This window comes from Plecotus auritus (assembly GCF_963455305.1).
Source record: "Plecotus auritus genome assembly, chromosome: 7".
Lineage (NCBI taxonomy): Eukaryota > Metazoa > Chordata > Mammalia > Chiroptera > Vespertilionidae > Plecotus > Plecotus auritus.
In genome coordinates, this window is record NC_137774.1 from 73761353 (window position 1) to 73780512 (window position 19160).

Here is a 19160-nt window from a genome sequence, read left to right on the forward strand (position 1 = left end):
TCAACCTAACATATCTAAATATTATGTTGACAGGTAGCCAATAGGACACTATTAATGAGAGATTTTAGACTCCTCTTTTCACACTATGTCTTCGAAGCCTGGCATGTAGTTTCCATATGCGGCACATCTACTGTGTTCTAAGCACATCTCATGTGGCTAGTGGTTACTGACAGGAGGACACGGCTCGGATAATTCTGAGGCGTCTGGACCACTTTGCTTTAACCCCTAGCAACTATTTGTTTTGCCCTAAAGAGGCTGTCGGATGCTCGGAGCATCTATCTGCCTCACTCAGTGCCTGGTACCTAGAGATGCATAATAAATAGCCATTCCTTTTGCTCCCTGCCACTCTCCCACCAGACCTACACAGGCTGGCCAGACACCTGCCCAGGGCCAGGTCTTATCTATGGATCCCTGGCTGCCCGCTTCAAAACAATGCAAGGTTCCTACTTTGCCCAACAGAGCATGGTGCCTGGGTGTGGTATGCCTGGGCATGCAGAACGCAGCCCAACACCCTTTTCCAGGCCCCCAGAGCTACAGCATCCTTACCCACAGGCCATGGGCAGAACCAGGGCACCTGGCTTGCTGCCCAGCCATCCCTCCTCCAGCTGGGAGAATGGCCCCTTTCCTGAACCGCCGCTCCAGGGACAGGTTACACCCTGTGCCCCCTCCAGCTGTTCCTTCCTGCCCAGTATGTTCTGTACCCCATCGGTCACAACTCAGCTTTCCGTGTGCAGAGGTGACAACTGGAGGGGAAAGAGCATGTCTCGTGGGGACAGCTCTCCCTCCCTGGCCAAAGCCACCTCGACTTCCAGGCCTGAGTCAGGCCCCATGTTCCAGGCGGTGAACACGTCTCCAGCTCCTCCCTTTCCAGGTTAATTGTGCCTCAGTGGGTGTGCGCAGGAGCAGGCAGGAGCAGGAGGCACCCGCCATGGAATGTCTGGAATGTAAAGGGGTGCACACCTCTCCCGGGAACCAAGCTTGCTCCTCCCAGAGCCATAGAAGGGTCCTGGCCTCCTGCTGCTGTCACCCTATTCTGGGTGGGTCTTGCCTGCCCCCAGGGCCAGCCAAGGCCTGAGTGCCTCCCTAGAAACCTCCAGAACTGGTGGGAAGCTCACCTAGGGTGCTGGGTGGCCCCAGTCTCCACCTTCTTTAAACACTACCTGGCTGAGAGAGCGAAGGCTTGTCACTCCTGGGCATTGTCCTGTCCCTGACACAAAGGTCCGTACAGTAGGCACTCAGGAAATGACTGGTGAATACCAATAACTAAACAATAAGAGCACCTACTAGGTGCCTATGGCCTGCTCAGCCCTTTCATGCACTACCCATTGAAATTACAGCCCTAGGAGGTAGGCATCCTTATAGTCACTGAGGCGCTTTCTTAATTCTGCCTATAACTTCTGGACAATAGGACTTATTCATTTTGGGGGGCCCTTCTGTAGCCCTTAATTCAAAGCCTTGGGGCTCAATAAATAGGTGTTGAATTGAGCAGACATTTTATAGCAGTCAACAACTCTTGTCCCCCATTTTCCAGATAAAGATAATTGAGGCTCGGAGGGGTTAAGAAACTTGCCCAAAGTCACACAGCTGGGAAGTAATGGTGCCAGAATTTTTACAAGCTCCAGATTCACCTCCTCAGAACACGGAACATCGATATAGAGCCACAAACAAAGAGAGAGACTTCGGGGAGACAGGAGATAGGACGATGCAGCAAGGTGTTCGCCACCCAGGGGAGACACAGTGATTCCCATCTTGTTGACATCTTCATCAGTACAATTAATACCAGTGGTTGGATAACCTTAAGAGATGAGTCACTTTCCTAAGAAGACACCATGGGGGGCTCTCAGCCTGTCCCTCCAAGCAGGCCTTTTGGCGGGGGAGGAGGGCAGACAGCACGAAAGGAACACCTCCCCAGGCCACACCCTACCTGGTGCTTGACACAGGTTCACGCTTTGATCCTCATAACAACCCTTTGGTACTATTATTGCTCCCACTGCAGATGAAGACTCTGAGCCCAGGAAGGAGCGGCAACTTGCCTGGGGCCACAGAGTTCGTTTCTAAGTTGGTGGCTGCTGCCACCCCAGCTGGTTTTCTACATAGACAATATTTTTAAATACTCAATTATTGCTGAATAAATTTTCACCCTCACCCGCCAACTCTCTCATCCTCTGCCCTTCTTACAGGCCCTGGGACGGGCCCTGCGACAGGCCCATCTGCATTACCAAGCCCCTGCAGACAGGAGCTGTTGAAGACATGCTATAAAATGCTCAATTTAACACCTATTTATTGAGTCCCATGTGCAGGCAAGGCCTGGAATTAAGGGCTACCGAAGGGCTCCCTAAAAAATGAGGAAGTCCTTATTGTCCAAAGGTTTATAGCTCCTAGGTAGGATTAAGAAAGCACCTCAATAAGTATAATTACAAAGATTCAGAACCCCTGGGTCAGGGTATTTTCATTTGTTCTGTCCATTCAGGCCTTATATCCTAATTTTAATTGTGAAAATATAACTCAATCCACTAAAATACAGGAAAAGAACACAAAGAAAACATAATAAGAAGGAATACAAATCAATATGGCAGGAGTAGTTCCAAACACATCAGTGATTACGATGAACGTAAATGAGTTAAACTTGCCAGTTAAAAGATGAAGACTCTCAGATGAGAATATAGAAAACAAAAGCCAGCTCTAGGCCATTTTATAAGACATACTATAGACCCGGTGCACACATTCGTGCACCTGTGGGGTCCCTCAGCTTGGCCACGGAGGTGGGAGAGGTTTGCACCGCTTCAGCTGTGCTTGCCAGCCATGAGCCCAGTGTCTGGCATCCGTTGGTCAGCTGAGCAGCACTCCCGCTGTGGGAGTGCACTGACCATCAGGGGGCTGCTCCTGCGCTGAGCATCTGCCCCCTGGTGGTCAATGCATGTCATAGTGACCAGTCAACCAACCATTCGGTCATTCAGTTGTTTGGTCGCTTAGGCTTTTATATATATAGATACCTGAAACAAAATGATAGGGGATGATTGAGAATACAAGAATAGAGTGAGACAGACTGGGAAACTGCTACTGAAAGGAGAAAGCAAGGTGTGTACATAACTCTAATACAAGATGAAGCAAGGCAATGAATGTAAATATGTGGTTCACACCTCTGGCTGCACATCAAAAGACTGAAATCTTGCCCGTCTGGTGTGGCTCAGTGGCTGAGCATCGACCTGTGAACCCACAGGTCACAGTTCAATTCCCAGTCAGGGCATATGCCTGGGTTTTGGGCTCGATCCCCAGTGTGGGGTGTGCAGGAGGCAGCAGATCAATCATTTTCTCTCATTATTGATGCTTCTACCTCCTCTACCTCTTCCTTCCTCTCTGAAATCAATTTTTAAAAAATATTTTATTGATTTTTTACAGAGAGGAAGGGAGAGGGATAGAGAGTTAGAAACATCGATGCGAGAGAAACATCGATCAGCTGCCTCCTGCACACCACCTACTGGGGATGTGCCTGCAACCAAGGTACATGCCCTTGACCGGGATCGAACCTGGGACCCTGCAGTCTGCAGGCCGACGCTCTATCCACTGAGCCAAACCAGTTAGGGCTCAATTGTTTTTTAAAAGACTGAAGTCTGGGTGTGACCTTAGAGATTCTGACTCAGTTGGTCTTCAGCAGGGCCTGACCATTGCTTTTTATAGCTCCTCACATGATTCTAATGTGCAACCAGGGTGGGAATGAGAAAACAACCCACAGCAATGTGTTACAGGACTAGAGGGAGCAGACTGAGGAAGAATCCTCGATCTCTACAGGAAGGAAATCTTGTGAGAAAGCAGGACACAGGAAGTAGCCAATAAACACCAGATTGATTGGTCAATTGACTGATACTCTCCTTACCAGAAACTTCTAAGGTAATTAGGCAGTAAATTTCTCCACACCCAGCTATTAGTCCTGGGGAAGTAAGATTGAGAGGGTTGTTGATGTAGTAACTATGGCTGCTTCATGGCCTAGTCTGCTTCTGCGTAGAGAAGGCCTCACCACCTCTGCTGTGTCAGGCATATGTTTTGGACACACACAGAAATTCTTTTTGTAACACCAGGGCATGTCTTGAAGATTTTTGCAAGGTTTAAACAGAGCTCGAGCTGATCTTGGCACCCCCGGATGTGTTAGGACAGCATTCCTGATTTAAGACCACTGGGTAAGAAGTACAGGTCTCCATTTATTAAGCATCTACTATGTGCTTGATGCTTTACACACATCATTGCCAGTCCTCTCCACAATCCCACATGCCACCAATTCCCCAATTCAAAACAGACCTTCCACCACTGTTTACTGAGCAGCTACCATGTGCTAGGCACTATTCTGGGGTTTGAGAGCAACCACACAGCATGCAAAGTCCCTGCCTTCATGAAGCGTGTACTCCAGTGATGAAGAACAAAGCCCAGCCCTGTCCAGTGGCTCAGCTGGTCGGGGCGTCATCCTGTACACCAAAAGTTTGCGGGTTTGATTCCCAGTCAGGGCACATACCTAGCTCGTGGGTTTGAGCCCCTGTTGGGGTGTGTATAGGAGGCAACTTATTGATGTTTCTCTCTCTCCTTTCCTCTCTCTAAAATTAAGAAAAATATATCTTCAGCCCTGGCCGGTTTGGCTCAGTGGATAGAGAGTTGGCCTTTGGACTGAAGGGTCCCGGGTTCGATTCCCCGTCAAGGGCACATGCCCAGGTTGTGGGCTTGATCCCCGGTAGGGGCGTGCAGAAAGCAGCCAATCAATGATTCTCTCTCATCATTGATGTTTCTCTCTATTCCTCTCTGAAATCAATAAATATATATATTTAAAAAAACACACATATCTTCAGATGAGGATTAAAAAAAAAGAAAAAAAAGAACAAAGCCCAGAGAGGGGCAGGAATATGGCCATGGCACAGCTGACAAGTGACACAGCTGGACCTGGAAGGTGGGTTCTTGGCTCCCAAACCCAGGTTTTTCCTACTCTGCCCACCTTGCCCCCCATCCCTGCCCATCGGCCTCAGCTTCCCCCTCAGTAACACAGGGAGTTAGTTGCCCATCTCATAGTTGGAAAGAGTCACACTCTTTTTCCAGAGCAACAGGACTGGAGCCCTCTCTGCTCTTGGAGGCACAGACTCAGAATCCTTCCTCAACCTTGAATTGGAACCAAAGTCCCCCTGCCCTGGATGGAGAAAACCTTAAAAGGTATGAGTCTGAAATCTGAGCCTAGGCATCTGGGACAACAAAGAATTCTGCACACGACTGTTTCCTGCAGCTCTGCAGCCTTCCAGGGTCAGCAGGCAGCGGGAAGAGCTGCCAGCCACTGCACTGTGTGCATTTATCTCACAAGACCTGACAAAATCCCTCCGTCCAGGAAAGGATGGACCAGCGGCCAGCTGTGGCCCCTGCCAACTGGCTTGCCTGCTCCCAGCTCAGAATGCCCAGGTCAGTGCAGCTGAGAGTCCTTGGGCAGAATACTGGGACTCTGAGCCTCGCCTGGAAAAGAGAGATGAGTGTAGTATTGTCTAAGAAAGACAATAATTATAAGTTAGGACAGTTGTCCCAAGCTAGGACTCAACCTCAGAGACTCTTGTATGTTCACACCTTTCCAAATTCACCTCCCCATCCCCGGAGGCCCCATCCAGAACCTCCCTGCTTGACCTCCATTCTTGCTCCCCATGTGTGGGCACCTTACCATCCGGAGGTCCCTTCCCTCTCCTCCCCCAGATCCTTTCTCTTCCTATTTACTGGACGCTGAGCTGCAGGACGCTGGGCTCCCCCCCGGCTCTCACCCATGCCGTGTCCTCTGCCAGCTCTCCTTGACCGTCCCACCCCTCACTTGAAAAAACTTGAAAACCCATGACCTAACTCGAACATGCAGAAAGTCCTGAAAAGAATCCTACCACAATTTAGCTGATGTTCCAGATTTGCTTCAGGTTTTGCTTAAAAAGAAATAAAATGTTGTTTATTGTTCACGATCCCTTAGGCCCCTCTTTGAGGGTGGTGTTCATTTTGGAGCTGCTGCTTTCTTCCTAAGCCTGTTTTACATTTGCAATACATATCTATGTCTGCATCTTGAAATATTGTATAGAACTGTGTTGCATGTATGTTTTTTTAAAATGTACACAATAGCCCTGGCTTGTTTGGCTCAGTGGACAGAGTGTCGGCCTGCAGACTGAAGGGTCCGGGGTTCAATTCCAGTCAAGGACACATCCCTGGGTTGCAGGCTCTATCCCCAGGGGGGTGGCGGGTTGTGCAGGAGGCAGCCGATCAATGATTCTCTCTCATCATTGATGTTTTTATCTCTCTTGCTTCCTCTCTGAAATCAATAAAAATATATTTTTTAAAAAATGTACACAACATACTCCTTGCACCCTCCACCACCTTGCTTTAACTTTGCAACACGCTATCATTGCAGGTTTAGGCAGGTGGATACACCTAGCAGTTTCGTCCTCAGTGCTTTCTCTCCCGAGATGTCCCCTCCTCCGGGCTGGCTCAGGGCCCCTTTGCCTCCACTGTTTAACTTCCCACCCTGTATTGTTGCTGCCATCTGTTTGCTAAACTCACAGAGGTGACTGGATGGAGGCAGGGGGCAGTGGGCACTCTGCTCTGGCCCTCAAATTTCTGTCTACAGATAAAACCCAGCCCCATCTTCTTGGTGTGTGTGTGTGTGTGTGTGTGTGTGTGTGTGTGTGTGTACACGAACCAGTGTGTTTGTTCCTGTGAGATGTTTTAGAGGTGGGGAGAGAATCTTAGCTCACCCTCATTCATTCACTCAACACATGGACTGCACCAGCCAGTCTCTGGGAAGACACACATTAATCCCCATTTGGCTACCACACAGTTTAATGGCTGCTGAGATGAGAGTCACACAGGAGATGGTGAGACAATAGAGAAGGTGAGTCTGCCCCAGCACAGAGGTTAGGCAGGGCTTTCCTGAGGAACAGCGAAGAACCATGGAAGAGGAAGACAAGCAAGGAATTGAAGATGGGTGGGAAGAGCATCCCAGGCAGAGGGACAGTGAAGGCAAAGGCCCAGTGGCTGGACGCAGTGTGGAAAGGTGAGGGTGAATGGTCCGCATTCATGCTGTGCAGGGCAGCTCCCAGGGCCTGAGAGCAAAGGGAAGCCTGGGGCAGGGGTGAGAGCTACAGGGAGACAGGATAAGACTTGCGTCTTACAAAGAGCTCCCTGGGTGCCGGAGGAGGAGGGACAGGGTGCTGGGATGGAAGCAGGAAGTGTGAAAAGGCTACTACAGTGTCCAGGCAAGAGGGACTGGTGGCCCAGCCTGGGCTGCTACCTCTGGAGGCAGGGAGAAGTGGGGGAAAGGTCAGGCCCAGGCTGCAGGCAGCTCCAGGCTGCCTAGAGACAGAGAGCAGCACCAGGGGCCTCCCTCCCCAGGCCCAGGAGGCTGTCACACAGAACACCAACCAAAAGCAGAGAGAACAAAGCCCAGAGGCGATTTCCCTCTTCCAGCTCTATCTCTGGGACAGGCCGGGGCAGGCAGGTCGGGAGGATGCAGGTGCCAGTGGCAAGATGGGAATCCTGGATCCTCCTCCCTTGACAAGGAACCATGGAAATGCTCTCCCCAAACCCCTCAGGACCCTCCTGATGCCCCTCCCCCTCCTCAGGGAGTGGCCTCGGTGATATGAATTGAGCTAAGCCTCTCCCCCAAAACTCCCTGTCTCCAGATAATTGCCCCGACAATGCGTGAAATGCCACCAGTAGCGGCCATCCTTATAGGTTCAGCTGGTTCTGTTCTTAATCTAATGTATCAGGTCTCATTCCCTCTGCCAAGAGAAGGACTAGGCAAGTGAGGGCAAAGCCAGAGAGATGAGAGAAGGAAAAGATGGCTGGGCGGAGTCAGCGAATACAAAAGCCAAATGACTGGCCCAGGGCAGTGCCTGGTCAGCTGCCACCAGCCCCAGGTTCTGGTGGAGAGACCTAGTTTCCTTACTCAGGGGCTCCTGAGTCCCCAGCATCAGCTATTGTGAGCTGTGAACCCAAGGTGAGTGCCTTTACTCTTGGCCTCAGTGTTACCCTCTGTGAAATAGGATACCACCACTAATGGCAGGCACAGTGTTAGAATGGGATGCTATAACATCCATGGCCATACCAGGCACACAGTAGGTGCTTGAGAGATGGCTGGTCAAATCACTGCAATCCAATCACCCATACGGCTGGAGGCAGGCTTTACTGACAGGGAAAGACTCCCTGTCAAATCATTCAGCCTTTCCAGCTGTCCCTAATAAGTGTGTGCATGTGTGTCTCTCCATGTGTCTGCTTAAGGGGGGTGTGAGGGTCCACATGAATGTTTGGGAGTCAGCTGACCCCATGCCCCACCCAGGCTGCAGCCTCCACAGTTGGAAGGAGACCAGCTGCCTGGTCAACTGTGGCTTAGCCCAATCCTTACCTTAACAGCCGTGTGTGATTACTAACATTGGCTGCTATGGTTTACTGAGCATTCACTGAGCCAGGCCTGGGGCGGGGTCTATCATGCACATTTGACTTCACCAGCTAAAGGGTTGCTATCATCACTCCCATTTCACAGATGAGAAAACTAAGACTCGGAGATGTTAAGTGTCCTGTCCAAGCTCACACAGCTCAGGAGGGTCTTGAACTCATACCTGGCCATCAAATTCTGTGCTCTTAACCACCAAGAGGCTCAGGATACCCCAGCCGGCTTCTGGGAAGTTACATGTCCCTTTCACCAGCCTACACCTCCCACACAGGTTCCCCCCATTAGGACTGAGCCATTCTCGCAGCAACCTGTGATGTCAGGAGACCAGCCCAGGCTGCAGGGTGCTTGCTGTGACCCAGGTCTGGGTGGAAGAGCAAGATTAGTCAGTCCCATTTTACAGATGGGAAAACGAAGGCTCAGCAAGGTCAAATTTCTTTGCCAAAATCAAACAGGCAGAATTCAGTCTAACTTTAGAGCTGGATCTTCACCCCTCCACGCCTCCCCACGAAAGGTTAGACTCCTTCCCCAGGAAGTCCTCTGTGATCTCTGAGATCTCTACTCTAACAGTGCTCACTTCAGACCAGTTAGGGAGCACTAGAGCCACTAGGCTAAAACATCTGTCCAGTTCTATGTCCTGCTGGGGACAACAGCTCTTGCTTGCCCCCTCCCCTCCCACTGAAACCCAGTCCTGTAACCATACTTGTAATTAGCATAGCTCCATCAATCAAGTGCAGGGAGATTGTGAATGTTTCCTTCACATCCCCCCAAGCCTCACCCCAGGAATGGCATCCCTGGAGCTGTGCAGGGCATATCCTGACCAGTTCAGGCACACAGTAAGTGCATTTGTTCAATAATTATGCTCATTATAGCTGCCATGGATTGAGGCCTCCTATAATTCTTAACTCTTTCCTAAATTATTTCATTTGATTCTCAGGCTAGCCATATCACCAGGAAGGCACTCTGCTTGTGCCCATTGTGTAGGTGAGAACACAGGGGCACAGAGAGGCCAAGCAGCTCGCCCCAGATTGTACAGCCAGGAAGTAAGGGCTGTTCAGGGCTGAACTCAGGCACAGAGCAGGAAGATGAGAGCATATCACCTCCTAACCCTCCCAGTCCTTGGTGACCTGCACCGTCAGCCCTGACCCTGTCATTAGCTCAGGTGTGAACATCAGCTCCCACACCTGTCATTAGGAATCAGGGTGACTAGGAGCAGCAGAGCTGTTCACACCCTGTCCCAGCCCTCCCCAGTTTCAGCTGCTGAAAGGCTGACAAACAGGGAGGTGCCGCGTTTTTCTCCGTGGAGGCACTCTATTCGTTAGTTCACACTTGTGCAGCTCAAAGCTGTGACTGCCTGGGTGTGAAGGTCACAACCCCTGGCTCCTGGGTCCCCTCAGCTGGGGCGGTGATGCTGACCCACTGTCTGGGCACCTCTGATGTGCTAGAAGCATTCTCTTTGTTGTCACATTTGCTCCTTGCAGGAACCCCATGTAGGAGATATTGGCGCCATTCCTGCTTTGCGGATGAGAAATTTGAGGCTCAGAGAGGTTCCCTCACTTGCCCACAGCAGAAGTGGTAAAGCCACAATCAGAAGCGAGGTATTCTGCCCAGGGCCAAAGCTCCCACCCACCATACCATACTGAATCTCACTGGCAATGGAGAAGACCCCCAGAAACTTAGGGTGAAAGAATAACTTGGGGACCTGTGCCCCATGACCTATAACCACATCTTAGAGCTACAAGTACAGGCTTAAGCTCTGGTTAATGCCCAAAGATTCTTGTTGAGAGAATGGGGCAAGAGGCTGTCCCCCACCCCATAATCCAGTCCATGAACTTGACCCCATGGAGAGGAAAGGGCAAGGGGCGCACCCGGCTGGTGAGACCACTTGGAGAAGCACCTGGCCCCTCCTCAGGGCTGTGACTGTGCAAGGCCATGGGAGCTCAAAGGAAGTCTTTCACTCCCTCCTGGGGAGAGAACCAAGAAGGCTTTCTGGAGAAAGACACCTCAAAGCTCAGATCTCAGATCAATCAGGTCATCAGCCAAGGGTAGAGGGTGGCTGCCTTGGGCTAGGAGTCTGGAGAGGGGCAGCACCAGTGTCCTTGCCACCCCAGGCCCTCCGAGTCCCCATAGCTATAAAGGATGGGAATCCTTTCTTCCTACGTCTGCCGGAAAAGCCATGTCCCTCTCAGTTTGTCTGGATTTATTATAACCTTTTGTTAGGTCTAAGCCCAGGCCTTGGGGGACTGGATGCAGGGCGAGGCCTGGCCCATCTCCTGGGATGAGGGACTGGAGGGGCCTGAGTCTTGATGGAGGGAGAACAGCACAGTCCTCTGTGGCTGGCACAGAGCATGCAATTGTGCAATGTTCGAGAGAACAGCTCAGGGACTGGACAGGACCCCAGCTGAGTTGGAGAGCCAGCTGGACTCAGGCACAGAGGAACAGTGTGCAGGGCCCTGCCCCATCTCTGGGATTGTGAAAGACCAAGGGGGCCTGGTTGGGGGAGCCTTGGAGGGGAGGGAAAGAAATGCCTCTGAGCTTGAAACAGCCCAACGGAGAGGTGGGGGCGGGTGGGATCACTGGGCAGTGCAGTTTCTGAAAGGGCTGTGCCCACACGCTCTGCGCCAGCACCCGGGCCCCACAACACTTGTCAAACAGGTCTGCCTGGGCTGGACCACAGGGGCAGGGTGGGGGCCCTGGCCAGCGTTTTCTTGCCTTCATCTGGGGCCTGGGAGGGAGTTAGGAGCAGCTCAGGGTCAAGGAGGGGTGCCGGGCTCACGGTGAGTGCACCTTGGGGAGGATACCCAGGCAGGTGGGCTGTGCAATTCTGAGTGCCCCACCTGCCTGGAGCCCCTTGTAGGGAGAAATTTAGTAAAGTGCTCTCCCCTAAATGGGAGCCCCACCCCCATTTTCCCTTCAGCGGGGACTAGGCAGACCGAAGTCCCGCCCCCTCCCTCAATCTCAGCATCTCCACGAGGCTCCCTTAAACCGGTTATTAAGTGAATACATTAGGCTTATCAAAACGGACGTGGGCTGCCGTCTCAACGCAAACACATCAAGACATGTCATTCCCTTCGCAACCTGCCCTGGGAACCCCGGCTCAGGGACGCCGCCAGTTTCGGGGCTGTGGGGGGAGGGCGCGGCCAGAAAGAGGTCCGGACACCGCCCAGCCGCAGCGCAGACCCCAGCTCGGCTGCCGCCGGGGAGCAGAAACAGGAGGTGTTTCAGCCTGTGCCCCCCAACCCAATCGACCCCACACCCACCGAGCGCAGGGTGGCACCCCACCTCTAGGCTTCCCAACGCCAGGAGCACCTGCGCGCTCTCCAAGGGAGGGGAACGCCCCCTCCCACACCCTAGCTCAATTTACCCGCCCCCGTGCGCCCCTAGACGTGTTTCCTAGGTCCCCTCCACCCGACCTTGGGTGTAGCGTCTCTGGACACACCACTCCCCACCCGGGCGGTGCTTCCCGGCGCCAGGGCGACCCTGGGAGACGGAGGTCGCCTACACCTCCAGCTCAGCTCCCGCCCTCTAGGCGCTAAGTCAGTGTTCTCTGGGCTCCTAGAACTCTCTGGTGCCAGATACAGTGTTTTCCCGAGGACGCCCATCCCATCCCTATCGCCGCCGGAATTCCCAGCTCTAGGGTGGCCGGCGGGCCACACGTTCCAGAGTGTCGCGCACTCCGGGCTCAGTCCCCGCCCTCCGGGCCTCCCAGGACAGTGCTTCCTGAGCTCCCTGCAGACCTCAGCCCCCCGCCCCACAGCGCGCGGCTTCGCGAGGGCGTGTGGGAGCGGTGTGCGGACGCCTCCTCACCTCCGGGTCTGCACCTTGGGGCTGTATTTGCCTTTGTTTCTCTTCTTGAAGAGCGAATGCATGGTGGCGCTGGGGTGCGCGGGCGGACGGGCAGCGGGTGACGGCGCGGGCCTGGGTACTGGGCGGCGGGGGGACCCAGCGCGCACCGAGGGGCGGCAGCGGGCGCAGGTGAACGGGCGACAGCTCGGGAGCCCGAGTGAGGCGCTACTGGGGAGCCGGGTCACTACTCGCGAGGGGCGGGGCGCCCGCAGACCCAGGGCTCTCCCGGCCGCTCCCGGGAAGGTGGTGCTTACCTTCCCGAAGGAGGGGCCATCGGACGGGCGGGACTTCCCGAGGCGTCGGGCGCGCGCCCTGGGCCTGGCGGGAGGGAGTGGGGCCCCCCCGGCCTGGGCTGGGGGTGGGGACACGGGGTCTTTTCCGGATACACACACACACACGCGCGCACACACACACACACACACACACACACACACACACACCCCACGCTGAGCAGGCGGGCGGGGGCGCTCAGACCACTTTCCTAAACATCCTCAGCCCCACCCCTCACTCCCGGGCCTGGCGTGTCCCCTGGCTGAGGGCCTTCACCTGGCTCTCTGTTGCCTCTCTTGTTGGCTAACACCTAGGTGGGTCCTCCAGACAGGTGTGGCGAAGACCAGTCTGGGCCCTGGGCCCTGGATAGCTAGTGAGTTACACGCAGGTGGTAGCAGTGTCGGTGGAAATTGAGAAAAAGGGGATCTGGAGTGCGCCACTGGTGTTCAGATCCTGCAGCCACAAATGGTCAGCTGACTCCTCCGCGAAGCTTCCTAGCCCTCCCAGCCCCAGTTTCCTCGTATGTTGAACAGTGATAACCACCCCATCCCAGCGGGTTTTGAAGAGATTCGTGTAGATAATTCACACAAAGCACTTAGCACAGCGCTTGGCCTGAGTGCGCAGGAAGCTCTGCCATCATTATCACTGTGCCATCTCTGGCGGACAAAAAATCCTTTGAAACTTGATAACTCCAGGCCCTGGCAGGACAGACTACTTCATAGAGGGTCATAAACGCTGCTGGGTTCTGGTTCAGAATAGCCACATTGCACAATGCTGCCAGCATGTGCCCAGTTACACTGCGCACTACAGGTGGCAGCTGGACAGATAGTGAACCCAGTCCAGCGGTGAACCCAAAGGAGACGGACAGCTGGGAGGGTTCAGGACCTACCACATGCCCCACACTGGGGATCAAGCCCACAACCCAGTCATACGCCCTGACCAGACTCGAACCATGACCTCCTGGATCATAGGTCAACGCTCAAGCACTGAACCAGGCTAGCCAGGCTCCCCACCTGTTTTTTTATTGATAAAACTAGAAGCCCGGTGCACAAATTCGTGCACAAGTAGGGTCCCTCGACCTGGACAGCGATTGGGGCTATTGGGGTAGAGGGAGGTTGGTCAGCCAATCAGGGCCATGGGGCCAGCTGGCCAGGGGGAGGGGCCACAGGAGTTTGGCGACCCTGATCGAGGTCATTGGGCTGGCCAGTTGGGGGGGGGAGAGGGGCCACCGGAGGTTGGCTGTGGGAGTGCACTGACCACTAAGGGGCAGCTCCTGCGTTGAGCGTCTGCCTGCTGGTGGTCAGTGCGCATCACGTCCATCGGTTGCTTAGGCTTTATATATATAGATAAGGAGGTTGATGGGAAAGTGGATTCCCAAGGGCTTACCCTGCCTCAGACCCAGCAGCTTTTGAAAACTTAGTGTCCTTTGGGCCTTCTCTTGTTTCTGCCACCAAAGGACTGAGCTTTCAGTGTTACAGAGACTCTAGGACAGGGGTCCTCAAACTTTTTAAACAGGGGGCCAGTTCACTGTCCCTCAGACCATTGGAGGGCCGGACTATAGTTTAAAAAAAAAACTATGAACAAATTCCTATGCTCACTGCGGGCCCGGGACGAGTCGGCTGCTAAGCAGGACAGGCAGCGGCACCCGGCGGGCCGGATAGATGTCTTCAGCAGGCCGCATGTGGCCCACGGGCCATAGTTTGAGGACGCCTGCTCTAGGAAATCTTACTCTTTTTATTTTATGTTATTTCTTGACTAGAGGCCCGGTGCATGGGTCCCTCAGCCTGGCCTGCGCCTCTCGAAATCAAGGACCCTTCAGGGGATGTCGGTCTGCCGATTTCAGCCTGATCCCCATGAAACCAGCAGTCTGACACCCCTGGAGGGATGTAGTAGTGCGCAAAGCAGCAGGCGGCTGGGGAGGAGTCTGTGCTGCTCCACTCATCCCGGCCTGCTCGGCCTGCCACAGCTACTCATAAGCTCGCTGAGCGGCACTCCCGCTGTGGGAGCGCACTGACCACCAGGGGGCAGCTCCTGCGTTGGTTGTCTCCCCGCCTGGTGGTCAGTGTGTGTCATAGCAACCGGTCATTTGGTCGTTCAGTCACTTAGGCTTTTATATATATAGATTTTAGAGAGAGAGGACGGAGGAGAGAGAGAGAGAAACATCAATTTTTGTTGTTCCACTTATTTACACATTCATTGATTGGTTGTTGTATGTGCCCTGACCTGGGATCGAACCCGAAACCTTGGTGTTGGAGATGACACTCTAACCCAGTGGTCGGCAAACTGCGGCTCTGTTGACTAATGAGTTTGCCGACCACTGGGATAGGGGCTTAATCACAAGGAACAACAACAGCCTGTAATTATTGGAATCGAGAGTCTAGGTCAGTGGTCAGCAAACTCATTAGTCAACAGAGTGGCAAACCGCGGCTCGAGAGCCGCAGTTTGCCGACCACTGCTCTAACCAACTGAATTACCCAGCCGGGGCAGAAACCTTATTCTTAAGGGGGCATCTGTGGGTGGGCTTAAGGGAGTCTGTGAGCCCCCCTACACTTGATTTTAAAATGTGTGTCCATATGTGCATTTTCCTGGGGGAGAGTCTATCACTCTCAATAGGTTCATTAATTCACTCATTCAACAGACTAACACTCTCCAACCTTGGCTGCCTGGTGCTGCTGCATTGGTTAGAAAAGGGAAAAAACAAAAAACAGCAAAGGGCCTTTCTCTTGGAGAAGGGGAGAAGATACATACATACTAATATTTTTTTTAAAATTGGTGACCCTTAAATTAACTTTTCAGAAAGGTCTGGGAACCTAAAAAGGATAAAGGGCCCTGCAAGATGCAATGGCTCTGAAGGTGTGCATCGGGATCAGGAGGGCAGTTTGTAAAAATGCAGATCCCAGGGCTTTGAGCTCCTGACAGGGGAGCGTGGGGAGGGGCCCAGGAATCTGAACTTTTGGCAAGTCTCTGTGAGAAGCCAGGAGCCAGGGATCTTTCTTGCAGCCCCTCCACCCCCACCCTCACCTCCAATCTTCTCAGGTAGGGAGCCTTTAACAGATCTTGCCAAATCTAACCCTGTCATTGCCTCTGTGAACTTGGCTCTGCCTGGCTCCTCTCTCAAACCCTCCCCCTCCTTCAGGCAGGGAGTTCCTCACTGGGCAGCTAAGGGCTTGAGCAATTCCCTTGGTCCTTCAGTGAATTCCTTCCAGGGTCTGAGGATAGGACAGGGCCTGGAGGGCACCAAGGAACTTGCCTCCAGCAAGCCGATGGTATGATGGTGTAGATCAGGTGTCAGGGAGGAGTCAAAGCTACAGAATATAAGTGGGACCCGCTGGTGTGGCTCAGTGGTTGAGCGTCAACCTATGAACAAGGAGGTCACGGTTTGATTCCTGGTCTGGGCACATGCCTGGGTTTCGAGCTCAATCCACGGTGTGGGGTGTGCAGAAGGCAGCCGATCAATGATTCTCTCTCATCATTGATGTTTCTATCTCTCCCTCTCCCTTCCTCTCTGAAATAATACATATTTTTTTAAAGGAAAAGAACGAACACATTGTAAAATTTAAAAAAAGAATATAGGTGGGGGCCCACCAAGGACCTGCAGAAGCCTCAGCTCAGCACAGAGCTGTCACCTAGGACCCCTTCCTCACACCCCAAGTGGCCATAGACAGGGGCTCATGAGGGGATCTTGTTAGTGCCCTTGCTTTTGCCCACTTCACAACTCTGCCTGGAAATCCTTTCCTTACTCCCCTCCCCCCCATTACCTTTCCCTGCAGGGAGCTCTTATGTGGGGGCTGAGCGGGCCTCAGGGGTGTTCAGGGCAGCACTGTTGCGGGGAAGGAAGTCATCAGATGGCCACTGGAAGGGGGTGTTTAAATAACCCAGGGTGAATCCACACCAGGAAAGGCCCCACCCCGAGAAGAATGGGAAGCGATGCGGAGCACTGCTGAGACACATGTAGGGTCAGGTGCCAAGTGCAGGGAAGAGGGTGAGGGAGAGAATGAACGTGCATGTGTACGTGCACAGAAAACTTCTGGAAGGATCCACAAGAAACTTAGCCATGAGTTCCCCTCAGGAGGGACAAGAGAGAAATCTAGCATTTGGACTTTTTAAAAATATTATTTTTTGTATGTACTTGAATTGCTTCTTCAATGTCTTTTTCCAGTTACGATTAAAAACTTATTTAAAAATGACCAAAGTCTGTCATTCCCTCTTCCAGAGCCTTCCTTCTACCCCCTTCCCTGTCCCCCAACTTCTTGCCCCACCACACCCTATGGTTCTAACCTCCTTCCTTGTTGGAGGAGGACTGGGGGATACTGATGGATAAGGATTACGAAAGATATGAAATTTGGGGGGAAGAGAACCATGCTGAGGAAGGCAGCCACTCTACCGTTCAGTTGCTGAGACTCTAACAGCCATAAAGATACAAACAAGTACAAAGCCCACCGTGAGGAGTCTGGGAAGAAGAGCTGTGTCAGGGTCCAGAGATGGGGAGAAGGGGAGCAGCCTGGGGACACCTGGGTTGGAGTCCTCACTCTGTCCCTTTCAGCTGTGTGAATGTGGGAAAATCCTTTTCCCTCTCTGAGCCTCTGTTTCTCTCATCTGTGAAATGGGCACAACTGTAGCATCCCCCTCAGAGGGTGAGCTCCCGTGAATTAAGCGCTTGCCCCCTGGCAGTTAGGGAGGGCTCGACCAATGGAGGGGGGAGGGGTGCACATCTGTAGCTGGAGGCTCAATGCTTATGGGACTGAGGGGTACAAGCAAGAACTCTAAACTGTCTCCAAACCCTGGACTTCTCCCAACTTCCAAATCTCCTTTCCCACACCCCCTAGGTCCACTTAGGGGAGGGAAACCAGACTAGGAACCTCCAGGTGAGCAGGCTTGCAGCTCAGCTGCTGAGTAACAGCCATGACATTGACGGTGTTAATGCCACTTCTCATTTATTGAGGGTGATTCTGTGCCAAGCAACAGGGTGTGTGCCTGACATGCCTCAGCTGATTGATTGTCCCCAAGGATCACCCCCATACCCTGGGGTGCAGCAGACCAGCCAGCTGGGAGGAAGCGCTAATGCTCCAGGGAAAGGCACTGAGGTCCTGAGCGGTCTGTGCCCGATTGGCTGGTTCCCAGGTCAGCGTGCTGGAGCCTTGGACCCCCACCCCCCCTACCTTCCCAGGCCCCTGCTGACTCAGCTGGGCCCCCACCCAGGAGCTTCAGGAGAGTTAGCAGGTTTAGGGAGGAATTTGTGTTGTGCCTCACTGTCCCTCCTCCCTCATCCTCTACAAGCTGAGCTCTGAGAGCTAGTGTGGCTGTGTGTGCATGCACATGTGTATACACGTGTGCACACCACTTGTCTCGGGCAGGAGGATGGGGTGGGAGCTGCATTCTGGCCCTGTGCATCCTCCTCTGGGCAGATGGGATTTGTTTGGTTCTCCTCTTATGCCAAGTGACTCATCCCTCTGCCATGTGGGATGGGGGTTCAGGGAGGGTGTTTGCTTTCCTGGCATTTGCTTGATGGTTAACCCCACAGAGGTGGCACCTGCAGGGCCATTGGGTTCCCTGGCAACCAGGCCACCCTAGGCCCCTTAACCCTGTCCCCTCTCTGTAGCTGGGCCAGGCTGTGGCTCCCAGGAGGCCACCACTTTCCTGAAAGGTCAGGAAACACTCTCATTGTTCGCTGTCGCTGTTTCCCCAGCAGCTGGAGAGCTGCTTGTTCATTCACTCGCTGGCTTGGGGTGTTTATATGAACCAGTTTGAAACAAGAAGGGCAGCATTCCCCCAGCCCCAGAGAGAGGGGCGTGTGTAGGACCTAGCAGCCTGTTCTTACCCTATGAGCCTTCTCCTCTCAGGGCGAGGCCAGCCCAGGCTCCAGCGGATAGTCATTCTCCCATCTCCAACTGTTCAGGTCCCCCCCCCCCCCCCCCCGACCCCAGGAGAATTTACAAATGCAGATTCTAGGGCCCCCTCTGAGATAATGGTGGGGTGGGTTTAGGTAGGGCCCAGGGATCTGCATATTAACAAATACCTATGCCCACCCCCATGCTGAGGCACAGCTGTGAACAGGAAGAGAGGCAGCACAAGCTCAGGCCTGGTCTACACCCCCTGAGAAGAGCCCACAGGCTGTAGCTTGAAGCCAACTTGGGTTTGAATCCTGGCTCCCACTCATCAAACTGTGTGGCCTTGGGTAGGTAGCTTAACCTCTCTGAACCCTGGTTTCCCTATCTCTAAAATGGGGGAGAGCCAGTGCGCCTGGCACTGAGGCCCCTCTCTTCCTCTCTCTTCCCCCACCTACCAAAGGGACAGAAGGGAGCTGGCCTAGCTTCACGCGTGTTTTGTAACACATATTTACTTTTCTAGCAGAACAATGCAAGGATGGAAAATCATGCTGGCCCTTCAGCCAAGATGGGCTGACTCACACTCGGTCCTGAGGGCCTGTTGAGCTCCCCACAGCCCATGCTGGGCCAGGGGGAGGCTGGGCCCTGGCAACCAGGGAGGAGAGGGTCCACGATGAGTCACCCTTCTGCCTGCCCCTGAGTCATTCCCCAAGAATGGCCCACACTCAGTGGGGGCCTCTGCCAGGCAGCCACACCCTGCTGCCCCCACAGGGAGCCGCTGC

At 53.5% G+C, this 19160-nt stretch overlaps 1 protein-coding gene across 3 annotated transcripts in view; it reads right to left on the bottom strand.

Moving 5' to 3' along the window:
- Positions 1-12375, bottom strand: part of PPL (periplakin) — a 50479-nt gene extending 38104 nt beyond the window's left edge. For 2 of the 3 annotated variants that reach the window (XM_080678184.1, XM_080678183.1), the window contains exon 1: positions 12245-12375. In XM_080678184.1, the coding sequence (XP_080534310.1) occupies positions 12245-12306 (62 nt within the window). In that variant the 5' untranslated portion in view covers positions 12307-12375. The remainder of the gene's footprint in view (positions 1-12244) is intronic. The other variant, XM_080678185.1, reaches the window with a different exon arrangement.
- Between the last annotated feature and the right edge of the window lie 6785 nt (positions 12376-19160).